Source organism: Strongylocentrotus purpuratus, unplaced genomic scaffold (genome assembly GCF_000002235.5).
Source record: "Strongylocentrotus purpuratus isolate Spur 01 unplaced genomic scaffold, Spur_5.0 spur5_scaffold_8, whole genome shotgun sequence".
Taxonomy (NCBI): domain Eukaryota; kingdom Metazoa; phylum Echinodermata; class Echinoidea; order Camarodonta; family Strongylocentrotidae; genus Strongylocentrotus; species Strongylocentrotus purpuratus.
Window position 1 is genome coordinate 28,527,847 of NW_022145614.1, and position 14,515 is coordinate 28,542,361.

The following is a 14,515-nucleotide window of genomic DNA, read 5'->3' on the forward strand; positions in this document are numbered from 1 at the left end:
AGAGGAGCAAGAGAATGAGTTAGAGAAAAAAAGTAGGAAAAAGAGATATAAAGAGACAATGGGGATATTTAGAAAGAGGAGTAGATTTAAAGGAAACGAGAGAGAGGAGAGGAGGGAGAGAGAGAGAGAGAGAAAAGGAAAAGGAGACATAAAGAGATGGGGTAAGGTATGTGTTAGAACACAATGTCTTATACCAAATTATAACACAGCTATTAAAGCTACCAGCAGAATAGACACAGGTTTAATTGTATTGTAATTGTAATTGTTCCTGTCAGTATTCTTGAGGTAAGAGTGTAAGTCGAAATGTAGGAACAGCCTATATGGAATCAAGGTTTGAGGGTATATCTTGGACAGACAGGATTAGTTAAAAAAAAAAAAAAAAAAAAAAAAAATAGAAGTAGAGGCAGTAGAATCAGAGAGGGATAGAGACTTCTTGTTAGGTATTTAATCATTTATCTCTATCGTATTTGCTCTTTGATATTTCATTTATGAGAGGAAATGAGGGAAAGGATTAATGGTACATTCCCATTAACTCAAACATCTTTATATCTGTGTGTGTCTTCAACCCAGTTTGCCCCAGTTGATTGAGCTTGTCAGGCAGAATCATGACCCGGCCTTTCTAGACAAGGCACCCGGTGGTCCCACCTCTATGATGCACTCGGGCATCTCCCAGGCTCGTGAGTTTGATGACCCGCCAGGCCTGAGGGAGAAGACAGAGTACCTCCTGAGGGAGTGGGTCAACATGTACTACTCGCCGGCTGGAGGCAAGGACAGCACCAAGGCCTTCTCAGCATTTGTCAATCAGGTGAGTTGATGTATTGGGTACACTGTCCGTGGATGGCAAATTCATTGTAGTTTTTTTTACACTTGGATAAGCTTTGATTCATAAGCACCCGCACTTATGTACTGAAGCTATTTCCTCACAAGAAGGCTTCAGACAGATACACAAAATGGAGGGGGAAAAAATTGTTTTTGATGCACAGTAAATATGATTAGGAATTTCTATGAGATCACACATATGAAATATCAACACTCAAGACACCTCACTGTTGCAGCTGCTGCATGTAAAAGTTTACTATCAGTCTTGAATGGTTCAGGCAGTAAAAGCGAGTGCAGTTTAGATGTCAAAGTTCATTAAGTCTGAGGGTAGAAAGTTGTATTTAGTATGATTGAGTTTAACCAGTAACATCACTTGATCTCTTTCCTAGACTTTCCTCATTCAGTTTTGCAATTATGCCTTCATGAAACATAATTTGATTGTGTTTATGTGTAGAGCTGTCAATGACTTTTAAGATTGATATATGACCTTCTTTTACTCTTATGCCATACAGATGCACCAACAAGGCATCCTGAAGACGGACGACCTCATCACTAGATTCTTCCGCCTCTCTATTGAGCTTTGCGTGGACGTGTGCTACCGAGCCTTGGCAGAGCAGGTACACAGCCAGGCACTGACGCGAGCAAAGTGTTTCCAGACCCTGGATGCCTTCGTAAGGCTCATTGCCCTGCTGGTCAAGCACTCCGGAGATGCTACCAACCCAGTCACCAAGATCAACCTACTCAACAAGGTGAGTGTGATAGAGGTCAGAGGTCGTAGTGGTTAAAGCCCCACCTCCCTAGTTTGGCCAGGAGGGATTAGACCTCCCTGCATGGTCACTGACAGGTGGTTATCTCATCAAATCAGCTCTCAATTAACATAAGAAAAAGGGGACCATGGGGGACCAATGGTCACCGATTAGGCATTGTTTGCTGTATAGAGGATGCAAGTAGCTATAAGTAGTGCAGTGGGGCTTTAAATAAAACTGTCAGGGGCTGATGGTATAGTTGATTTATGCTATTTATGCTCCTGTCTTCAATAAATACAAAAACAACCTTTTTCCAAGAAATGAAAAAAACTGAGCTATATGTTTGCTTGAAAATCATACAATATTCCACTTTTTGAAGTTGATGTACCTTCTACAAGTTCCTAAGGACTATCGATTACACCTGCATGCGGTAGCTCTGGGAGAAACCATGTATAGTGATCAATCATTCGTTGATGAGAAATTTCAAGGGATCTCATTGCTCTTTAATTCCCCTCCTGGTGTGACAAGTTCAATTTCTATCAAATCCTTCAAGGAATCAGTAAGCTTAGCTTCGGTTGATACATGACATTCTTAGGAAGTCATGATCATATTACAGAGCACTTGTAACATTTTTTATTCCCAAGGGGTCTATAGAATACAAGCCATGCTTTTTTAATAGACTCCTCCACTATGTTTCACCACTTGCCAACCTTAAATGATTTATTATTGATCTACATTTGCGACACTCAACCCATGTGATGTAAATGGGTACCTGGCAGGAATTAATTCTTTGATATGCTAGAGCTCCGCAATAGCAGCACAGCTAAAGCTGAGTAAAAAATCTCCCAAGTTTGGAAGCGCATAGTGATTCTAATAAGCGCTATAAAAAAATGAGTATTATTATTATTATTTATTTGAATAATTGTATAATCATTTGTCGTATCTTTGGTTGATATTATGTTATTGAATTAGTATATATTGCATATTCATTTGATTGTGGAAAAATAAAGAAACCTTGAAACCTTGTTGATGTCTTGCTTAGGTATTGGGGATTGTAGCAGGAGTACTGCTTCAGGATCATGAGGTACGCCAGACAGAGTTTCATCAGCTAGCCTACCATCGTATCTTCAGTATGCTTCTCCTGGAACTCAATGCTCCAGAGCAGATCCTAGAGGCAATCAACTTTCAAGTCATGTCAGCTTTTTGGTAAGTCTCTCAGCTATGCATTCTGGGGGGTGTTTCACAAAGATCCTAGATTGAACTTATCTCTAAGTTGGACTTTTATGGAGAGCCATTTGTAACCTTAGGATAAAATATATTCAAAAGCAAAAACTTCATAAATTTCACATCAAGAATATGAAATCTCCTTGATAATAGAAAATATGAATGATTTGAATCAACATTTTATGCCTTTTAAAATAAATTTTACAAAATATTTTCATAGATGCTAACGGCTTTCCATAATTTTTAGTCCATTTTAGAGATAAGTTCAACTTAGGATCTTTGTGAAACACCCCCCAGGACAAATAAATGAAGATTTACTATTTTAATCTTTAAAATATTGTTTGTGGGGGTTGACAGACAAACGCTGTGAAAGAAACTCCCCCTTGTTTTCATGGGCTTCTACATAAAATCTTCTATAATGCACAGTAGCCGTATATGTTCATTTATGGTCCTAAAGACTGCTGTGTCCAAGTCAGATTTATTTCCCACAATCAGTTTTGTTGATCAATTGTGCATTTAGCATGTGGTACCGCTACATTTGTGTCCTTATGCATAGTAAAGACAAGTCTTCCTTGAATAACAATAGGGCTGACTGAGAATTTTCACTTTAGAATGAACCCTTTTTTATAAACCACCATCCTGGATGCATTAGGTTATTTTGCATGACATTCATCTAAAAGACATGAGAGACATTTGGGGGATGGTAAAAATGATAGCATGCCATTCTTGTAGAGCGCATATTACTTAATATATCGTCCCTACGCGCTACCAAAGGACCTTGGATATTATAACCCCGGGTTTAGCTCCAGCAACCGTTAGCACTCAGTGCACACAAGGAATGAATCCTACTGGGCACCCACTTACTACAACTGGGTCGAGTGATGCAAATGTAGATTAATGTCTTGCCAAATGACATAAGTGCAGCGGCGGGATTTGAACCCGGTACCTTGTGGTTCACAGTCTAGAGCTCTATCCACTAGACCATAACACCCCTATGTAATACTTCCATTCTCCATTTCTCTCAGCAATGCTCTTCATGTACTGAGACCGTCCAAGGCTCCAGGCTTTGTGTATGCCTGGCTGGAACTGATCTCACATCGTATCTTCATTGCTAGGATGCTTGGCATGCTTCCACAGCAGAAGGTAAGACTGGAGGTAAGATTTGTAGCAGAGATGCCAACAAGTACGATTTAATCATATTTTTGTATGATTTTAGAAGTAAATACGATTTTTCTCAATAAAATCTGATTTTCCAAAAACAAAAACAATTTTTTTTTTTTTTTAATTTTATGTATGTGTGTGCCATTTTCAATTGCAAAATGCCCATTCTGTCCTGTTAAGTATCCTACAAGCATCTCACAATGGCAATTTGTGGATGTTCATTGGTTAATCCAATACACTAGTCATGACGAAATCATGCTTATTCCACCAATGATCCATAAATAAAAGTGTCTCGAGACCTTATTACCAAACAATCGAGAAGACCTTCAGCATCCATGTGACTCTTTGAAAATGTACTCTTGTTTTGTATTCAATCATTTTCCTTGTTTTTGCTAAGTAAATAATAATAATAATAATAACTAGAAGGTTGAACCAAGACTTTGCTATAAATGATGCCATTCATTGAATTTTTTATTGATTCCTTTTCTAGGGATGGCCAATGTATGCAGGCCTACTGACAGGTCTCTTCAAGTTCATGACACCATTCATGCGCAACGCAGAACTTCCAAAGCACCTCGCTCTGCTGTACAAGGTAAGAAGGGGGCAAGAACTCCTGCAGGATTTAAATTGAGTATGAAAATTTGGATACTATCTATTTGCTCTAGAGGTGAAAGTCAAAGTACTCAGGAGTCGAGTAGTTGGTGAAAGCATTCAACAGATTTATATGCAAGGCCTTTCTGTGTTCTTTTCTATAAATAGCTGAAAACTACTCTTCTTAGGAGATGGAATGAACCTTAGATTCCTCTATTTTCTGGTGTAAAAGCATACTCACCCACTCACTATTCCTACTTTTGCTTTGAGGTATTCACTCATTTCATATGGAATTTTGGCAGGCATATAACTTTTGTTGTTCAATCGCTCCATCAGTATGATACTATGATTCTCATACTGTTTTGCTAAATCCTAATTTATATACAGGGAGATTTTGAAACGGAGAATGAAGGTACTTCATGTATATTGTACATGTAATTAACTTGGAAACATGCACTATGTCTCACTCAAGCGATCTTGTTTTGGAGGTGTCAAAGTAGACTTACAAATGTTTTCTCTTTCCTCCCCCCCCCCCCCCCCCTCTTTTTTTTTAAATCTTGAAAATACAGGGTACTCTGAGAGTGCTGCTGGTGCTTCTTCATGACTTCCCAGAGTTCCTGTGTGACTACCACTATGGCTTCTGCGATGTGATCCCACCAAACTGCATCCAGATGCGCAACCTGATCCTGTCTGCCTTCCCTCGGAACATGAGGCTACCTGACCCGTTCACGCCGAACCTCAAGGTATAGCAGTTATCCGTAAATAGTTTCATTAATATCTTCTCTGGCGACAGTATATAGAGGAAGTGACGTGTTTGTTTAGTTTGCTGTGAGCCAGGAGGCTGTTATCTTGTAGAATGAACAGTGTTAATGTCTACCTGGCTCCAAACATTTGCTGCTGTAACTCCTACAGAGCCCCCATCCCCCCCCCCCCCAACTTCCCCCACCCTCAAAAAATAAAGTTCTGACAATTGATGGGTCGGGGGGGGGGGTCTAATGTATACAATCTTATTTGTAGATCTATATGCAGCCAGTGAAATAGCTTTTATTGCATTTCCTCCATCCTACTCGAATCCTCCTGTCATGAATCTGCCAATGGTTCATTGTATAAATGTTCAGAAACCAAAGGAAGATTCTTTTATTTACGACCCCCAAAAGATCCAAACAAGAGCAGCAAGTCGTGTATTAATAACCTGCATCTGATGAGTGAAGGAAATTTTTAAACATTTTATTATTTGGATCTTCTGCAGGTTGACATGTTAGCAGACATTGCCCACCATCCTCGCATCCTGACCAACTACGTCACTGTCATCCAGCCTGCATCGTTTAAGAAGGTCAGTTTTTTTCCACAGTTTGGTTGTCATTTGCCTTTCAATGGAATTACATATATCCGATTTCCTGCATATTTCAAACAGCAGCATTGAATAATGGATCTGAAAACTTAAGCTCCCAAAGTTGCCAGCAGCATAAGACTTCACTCAATACACAGAAATGAAACACCTCGACGGCCGCTTTTATTTGTAACTGCCAGTATTTAGCACCAGAATTAGGAATTATGATTATTGGGAGAGATGTTTGGAATTTGCTACTCTTAAAATGGGGTTATGGGAAGAGACTTTGCTTCTCTTTGAGAGGGTCATGTCCTTTATGTGCTCTTATGGGACATTGAATTTTTGAAAAATTCCTTTACCGATGTCATTACAATGGACAAAACATCAGTTACATTGCAAGCTCTTAGTCGATTGGTTTAAGCACTTGACTTGAAATTCAAAGGTCGTGGTTCGATCCCCGACACGGCACTAATGTCCTTTGGCAAGGCATTAACCTTCATTTGCCACACTCAACCCGGGTGAGGTAAATGGGTACCTGGCAGGAATTAATTCCTTGAAATGCTGGAGCGCTGTAATGGCAGCTAGGCTAAAAAGCTGGGGTAATAATAAATGCGCCTCGGAATAAAAAGGCGCTATAGAAAGGCTTATTATTATTATTATTATTATTATTACATTGCCGGCTCTTGATATTTAACATGAGGTTTGAATTCCTTCCTTCTTGTCCCACCTGTCCAGGATCTCGACTCGTACATCAAGACCCGTAGCCCGGTCACGTTCCTCTCTGAGCTGCGCAGTCACATGCAGGTGTCCCAGGAGCCTGGCCAACGCTACAACGTCTCCCTGATGAATGCCCTGGTGCTCTACGTGGGCATGCAGGCCATCAACTACATCCAGAGCAAGGGTAGCACACCCTCTATGAGTACCATCACGCACTCTTCCCATATGGACATCTATCAGAACCTGGTCGTGGATCTGGATACAGAAGGTCAGTTTCAGTTTCATTTTTATTTTTCATTTCCAACAGAACAGTAATTTTTAAAAAAGAAATCAGATACACAATTCAACATTCAATAATATAATACATTTTACATGGTTTAAGTTATGAAATAGAAAGTATACATAATTTTTTTTTTTTTTTAAAGTTTTTTAAAGATAAATCTTCGGAAATGAAGGGATCCACTGAAAAGCAGTGCTTGTAAAATGTGGATCCCTCAAAATATGTAATTTGTGTAACATGTAAATATATTGACTTGAAGAAGAAAAAAATATATACATAGATTACCAAAATGTGGCAGAAAAATAATACAAATATAAATCCGTAATTGAAAAAGTTGTTACGACACATATACAACATGGTCATTGGGGTGCAGGGTGTTTATCAGAGGGCGTATTGGGGGTAGTCTCCCCAATCCCCAGTTAGTGATTACATGTGTATCTGTGTATGTCATGCCTATAATGGAGGAAGTCCATGGCGTTTTGCAGTATTTTACCAACTATTATAGAATTGTATCATGGAATTATGAATATAAATTAACATAAATACATGTGTAAACCATTTTTATTTCATGTTTTGTTTTGTCTCAAGCTCTTGTAAGGGCTATCATCTTGATGCAGTCATCAGATATACTGTAATCTTAGATGTGGTCAGTACCGTATTGGACAAAACAGCTTGAACTCGCCCTCAAGCATTTGCCCCCTTGATGAGTCTTGCCTCTTGTGGAAATTATTTTGTTATAAAGAATTCTCTCTTTAATGTCACTAATTTCATATTCGATAGATCATTGCTCATCTTTCAATGCCATCGCCAAGTGCCATTCTTGAAAAGCTTGAAGATGTCCGCTCATAGAGGTTGCTAAACTAGATATAAGTGGAAGTTCATTGTCTGTTTCACCTCTGTTCTGGGCAAGTCTGTATGTTTCTGAGTTTAAAAGCTAGCTTCTGAATCTCATCTGTTCAAGTTCCAATAATGGATTGTCTGTTTCTCCCATCTTTTGTCTTTGACAGGTCGCTACTTGTTCTTGAATGCCATTGCCAATCAGCTGCGGTACCCTAACAGCCACACCCACTACTTCAGCTGTACACTCCTCTACCTCTTTGCAGAGGCTAACACAGAGGCTATACAGGAGCAGATCACTCGGTGAGTACAAACTTCAGATTCTGAATATCTAAAAACTTATAACTTAAAGCCCGTCTGTACTAGTTTGGAAAGGGGGGATTAGACGTCTCTGCATGTTCACCGACAGGTGGTTATCTCATCAAATCAGCTCTCAATTAACTTAAGAAAAAGGGGATCATGGGGGGCCAACAGGCACCGACTAGGCATTGTTTGCTATATAGAGGGCGCAAGTAGCTATAAGTAGTGCAGTGGGGCTTTAAACTGTATTTTGAAATTTTGTGCAATCTTGTCAATTCTGATAGAAAATTAGTCCATGAATGTTAAGAGAATGGCTACCAGGAAGAAATCATAATACAATATCCTATGTTGATTCTTCAGGGTTTTTGGTTAGTTTAATCAAGCTGGTGAATTTAATGAAGAAAATGCCATTCTGATGATGAAGATATATTGCAAATATTGCAAACCCTTGGGCATCGTTTCATGAAATCATCGTAAGTACAAGCTTGCCGACATCCCAATAAAACCTGTGTAACAAAGTTAACACGTGTTTCAAGGAGGTGTCGGTTAAATTGTCCTTATAAAGGTTTTGTGAAACGATGCCCTGATGGAAAATTTTTATCAAGTTTAGAAGATGTAGACGATAAAAATAAGACCTGTGAAAAGTTTATGGTTTTGACTTTGGGATGGCTGGAGTGAACGAGAGCAAGTCAATCAAGTAATTTTGTCTCTTTACATGTGAGAATTACATTCTCAAACAAGGAGATATTAATCCTTTGGCAAAGTTGTGATCCTAATCAGTGCCCTGCCTCTCTTCCTTCCTTCCCCTGCCTCTCTCTCTCTCTCTCTCTCTCTCTCTCTCACAGAGTGCTACTGGAGCGTCTGATCGTGAACAGACCCCACCCATGGGGACTTCTCATCACATTCATTGAGCTCATCCGCAATCACCACTTCAAGTTCTGGAGTCATGAGTTTGTGCACTGCGCTCCTGAAATCAAGAAGTAAGTTCAAGGAATGTAGTTCTTAGGACTGTTAAAAATCATGTCATTTTGGGGGTATATTTATTACTATTTGCTTGATAATATTTGTCTTTATCACTGTTTTTCAATTAAACACAAATTTTGTACATTCTGTTTTGTAGCAATGTGACAGCGTTGGTCCATTAGCTGTTATAGCGCCTAATAAGAATCAATTATTGTTATTATTATTATTAAGTAGTGACATAACAGACTTATTGATTTATCTACTCAAAGGAGATGGAGTTTACATTTGGCATGGTAATGTGGGATTTTGTTGAAACCCTTTTTGACCCATTGGCTACAGGAAACAGGTGGCTCCTGTAGTAAAGGCTATGGGAATCAGAGAATTCAGTAGTCAATGGGTTCAAAATGCATTCAAAGCACAAATAGTAACTAAATTGCCCAGTGTTGCAAGAAGATTCAGGCCTTTGTTCAAGAATCTGTAGGCATTTCTTTTTAGAAATGAAAACAAATTCTTTATATTTTGAAACCGGACAGCTGTTTTATTGGGGGACATTAAGCCTGTGAAATTGCAATTTGACTCTTTCTTTTGTTAAAGTATAAAGTTTTAGAAATTGTTATTGCATAACATCAGTTATAATGTTCATCCTGTTTTAATACCCTCTGTGCACAATAGCAATTTGACATGTTTTGTTCTATGGCATTTAAAGAGAATAATTGATAGTACAAAGGAACATAAAGCATGTATTTCCATTAATGTTCATCGATCCTTTACTTTTCTTCACAGGCTGTTTGAGTCTGTGGCTCGTAGCTGTATGCAGCAGAAAGGCACCGCCCAGCCAGGCATGGGGAGGGATAATGCAGAAGCACATGAAACTTAACCAGACCCTACCAAAAACACAAAGGAATATTGGACGATACCGTAGTAACTTCATCCTATCCTTAGCACGATGAGCAAGATGTTTCTCCCAAATCTTCCAGTGAAGTCCAACAAAGACAGAACCAAACCTCAAATACCTGTATTGATGAGAATCGTATCAAAATGTGTCAAAGGATACAAGGCCATTGAGAAACGGATATCTGTTGGTTTTTGTAACTATAGCTGAAGGACAAGTCTTTTTATTATGTTTAGATCCTGTTTTCAGAAGGATTTTGTATTATCTGGACATAACTATTAAAACAGTACAGGGTTTATCCCACCCGCGTGTGTATTACTTTTGAAACTCCAACGATTCTGTTTTACTTTCTTTGTTTACTTAGACCATGAAGCTGAAAAATCTTGTTATCAAAATTCATTTACATACAAGAAACCCTTCTGACTGAAGACAAGTATGATATGAACATGGCAAGATTTCATTTAAAACATGGACTTACACCAGTAATGTGACTGTTTACTTTACGTTGATGCTGCACAAGTTGTACCTATTTTCATGTACACAATCTTGTTTTTTGTCAAAAAATTATGTGATCATGCAAACCAAATATTCAGATTTTGTTATAATTTCTTCAAGTTTAATTGAAAAAGAGTGATAAAAAGCACTGTAATATCTCAATGAAAACTGTTTCAATGCGGTCCCCAATTTTAGTCATGTAAGACGAAAAGGGCTTAATGATGACTCTAAAAATATCTGGTTCTATTTTAAACAGTTCAAAAATGAACAAAGCACTATTCATTACAGCAATAGCTTAGTTGCAACACTGTACTCGCAGACTGAAAATAATTGTTAGTCCTCTCCCAACCCCATTTTCTTCGCTGTCAAACAAAGTGTGTCTTGTTGTGCCTTAGTTGTTACCAAATCCGAATCATATCATTCAAGTTGACTAAATTTAATTTAATACTCTAGGTGAGACTAGAGTGATAATATTACTAATAGCTTAATGATTTTTCCTTGGTACAACTATTCCTCTCAGTATTTTAATTGTTACTAAATTGTATTCATTGGCATTGTGTATGTTCATAACCAAGAAATAGTTGTAATGGGATCATAGTGCAGTGAGTGCTCAAGTTGATGGACTTTGCTGTGTGGAAGAGACATACACTATTTTTTGTTTGTTTTGGAATAGGTGTATAACTTTGGTGTATAAGGTGTATAATTGCCAATTTGAAGAAGGTTGGTTGCCAATTTGACGAAGATCAGTTACCATTCTTTTGCCCTTGGCCCTTATCTTCAGTATTTACATGGTGATTGTTTTTTTTAACACACATACATGTATGGTCTACTATTGTGATAGTTCAATCATTTTGTTGCGATTGAAATCAAAGCAATCATGGAATGCTTTCAGGTTGTACCTGTTTCACGTTACCACATCATAGCATTATTTATTGACTTGTTGCAGCCACATGTGTTGTGTCAACAGAGTTGTTGGCTTCAGCTGTGCTGGTCAACAATCAATATTGCTGGCAACAACACAAAACCCATTGAATGTAACACAATGGTCTACCAATTACCTGACAAAATAATTTGTGAATAGTATGTTACATATGGTAGAGGGATTGCTAGTATATATAAAATCAACCTCATTTGATAGGTAAACGGTTAAGAAGTAAGAAGAAAATAAAGGATCGCATTAAACCCTTGCATAGGGCTCACACAGGACCCTGGTCCAACTTTGGGGGGTTTTTTTCTCCAATAAATAGTTCATCGAAAGCAGAACAAATTATGATATAGCAAGCTTTGTCAAGCTTATTGAATGAACAAGTATAATATATGGCTAGCTTTGATTTATTTTGTAATTTTATTGTCATAAAAGTGGAGAATTGGTGTATGCATTAAGCCCACAAATTGAAAAGTACAAATTTGATATCTTTATTTTTTGTTCCATTTCAGCAATAGAAACTACATTGATCTATTTGGAGATTTTGGGATGAAGAATTCAAACGCTTGTACACCTTGCGCCAAAAAATAAACCACAAGCAAAAACTTGATTGAGTAAAAGTGAGAAAAAAGGATTTGGAGAAGGAAACCTATGCTTTATATATTCACACTTGTGCATTACTAAGATTGTATATAATAATATGTATGTAGCCGACATTCAGGAAAGCGAAAAATGGATCAGTTTGTTGAAAGATTACGGCAACTCATCCTGCCGAGTTGGTCTCGGTCACAGTGGTAGTGTATTGCGATGTACTTTCATCATAGATTTAGTCATTTCTAGTTGTAGTTTAATGGACTGCGTCATTTGAAACCAATTTGGCTGGATGAGAGGCCAAAGATTTGAACCATTGTATGTTGTAATTATTTGTAGTTAAAAGTGATGGGTATTGATGTGAATAAGCTGAAATGCAAGGAGGGGTGGTGATAAGTGTAATTAGGAAATGCTTGTACTGATGTCTTATATGTGTTTTCTGCAAATATTTGAATAAAAATAAAGGCATGTATATGAAACATGTAAAAGAAAGCTTTGTGTTGTCTTTTGCTTTATTTTCCTTCAAAATCTGTAAACTTGTGTACTTAATAATGGTCACCCCATGGTCCATTTCTTACATTAGTGACATTTCTAACACCACACACCCTGCGCCTATAAACACTAAATAGGGCTTAACCCTATCCCTAACCTTAATGTAAAACCCTGTCAAAATGCTAAACATAATCTCAATCCTAAGATTCGTAAGATAATTCTTGTGCTGAATCTTTCAGAACGATCACACACTTTCATACAATTTTGCCATCGAAAGCTGTTTAGTTTGGCCCATGCATGCTGTTAGAAATGAAAAAAAAATTAAGTTGTGTTATATTCTAATCTTCTCACAGGGACCTGTTTCACAAAGCCTTTTTTCAATGACAAATGACAAAATCAGTGACAAATCTGCTGATAACCAATCAGAAGCAAGGATTTCAGTAGCCTATAACTGAGACTGTCATTTGTCACTATGACAAATTTTGTGAAATGGGGCCGGGTCTGTCCTAGCTTTGTAGGCAGCTTAAAAAGGGAAGTAAGATGAAGTATGTTTTCTCAATCTGTTAATCATTTAGCAAACTTTTTGGGAGTCGAGCTTGTTTCCTTTCTATCGATCTTGTCTATATTAGGATCGTGAGAACATATAACGGTTCTGTCACATAGCCAAAATCTTTAATTGTATTATATTCTACTCCAACCTTTATTTATGAAAAAGAAAAATGAAAGTCCTAGACAATTTCAAGCAAAATGAAATTGTTTATGAGGTACTTTGTGCAAACGAGCCCTTTGCGATATTGCACCTTTTTTGTGTGCTTTTGTTCAAGTAGCGAATGCATGGAAATCATAATTGGTATTAAAATAATTGCAGCAAATTCCTGCGAATTTCAATTTGATATTACTGGGATTTGAACTGATTTTCATGTATCTTTCCATTTTGAAAATTACAAAATACAAACAAATGATTTTCCCAGATTTAGCCAAAGTTATTTATCAGTTGTAAGAGTTGCAATGAACATGCAGAAATGAGAGATAGTGAGAACACGTGGAGAATGATAGAAATTAAAGTATGAAAATTTATCAGTTTGATTGAGAATCTGAGAGTGAGAAGCATTAAAATGGTGTGAGGTACATGAGAAAAGCTCTGCAAGACTTCCATCCAAAACAACTATCATTACGTAATAAATTTCGGAAGCGCGGAATTTTGAGGAGCATGACGACAGACAACTGACTCAAAATGAGGGTAAGTTTCATGCTTTAGTTCGACAATACGGTGATCCATTGAGTTCACCCAAGGAGGATTCAAAATGATGGTAACTGCAAAGTGGTAGATTTAATTTTTAGTGTTAGATCGACTAAATAAACTGCTAAAACGCCATAGCTACTTGATGGTCCGTGTGGTTGTTGGACCATCGCCATCCGTTCATTAGTGTCCCCAGAGTTTCGGCGCACAGTCACAGGAGATTCTGGCTCGTGAGTCCTGACTGCTAGCTGCTCTAGCTTAGCTTAGTTTAATAGTTTACATGTAACACTAACACTCGGGCAGGCCTCGGCCTTTCCGCGATTGACATTTTATTTAGCATGTCGTGAAGATGAAATTAATCGTGGTGAAGCAAAGGGTTAGTGATATAGGGCCTAAATATCATGTAATTAATACAGACGACTTAATTAATTGGAGGAGGAGGAGGATCGAGGAGTAATTGTACTAGAGTCTACTGTCTTTATCCTTTTTAACTTTGGTAAATTAATTTGTGATTTGTGACTCTCCTTTGAGGAAATTTGGGAAATTTGATTTAAAGGTGTGGGCATCTAAGACTGAAAGCCTAATCTCTGACAGTGATTGTTTGATTAAATAATTCCTCCTACAAGACGTTTTACCAGTAATATTTCTGTCTAGACTCTTGAGTCTATTTTGTGTTATTTTGCATAATTTTTTTATTTGGATCAAGTGGGGGACCAAGATCTAGAATAGGTCTAGGTCTAGAGGTCTACAGATATTCAACATTTTTTGTATTTTCTTTTAGAATTTGTTAGCCCGTCACATGAGGTAATGGTCAAGGCAATTCAATTGGAATTTTAACAACATAACTGAGAAAGGATTTTTTTTCTGGAGCTTGGGTGATCTATCAATGGATGATATCGGTATGATTTTATT

General features: G+C 37.7%; 1 protein-coding gene across 1 annotated transcript in view; it reads left to right on the top strand.

Moving 5' to 3' along the window:
- LOC591524 (CCR4-NOT transcription complex subunit 1) overlaps positions 1-12,363 on the top strand; it is a 52,191-nt gene extending 39,828 nt beyond the window's left edge. The window contains 11 exon segments of the mRNA XM_030975800.1: positions 571-805; positions 1,332-1,568; positions 2,608-2,771; positions 3,815-3,944; positions 4,441-4,542; positions 5,111-5,284; positions 5,791-5,874; positions 6,607-6,856; positions 7,876-8,008; positions 8,851-8,985; positions 9,752-12,363. Of these exon segments, the coding sequence (XP_030831660.1) occupies positions 571-805; positions 1,332-1,568; positions 2,608-2,771; positions 3,815-3,944; positions 4,441-4,542; positions 5,111-5,284; positions 5,791-5,874; positions 6,607-6,856; positions 7,876-8,008; positions 8,851-8,985; positions 9,752-9,845 (1,738 nt within the window). The 3' untranslated portion in view covers positions 9,846-12,363.
- The last annotated feature ends 2,152 nt before the right edge of the window (positions 12,364-14,515 follow it).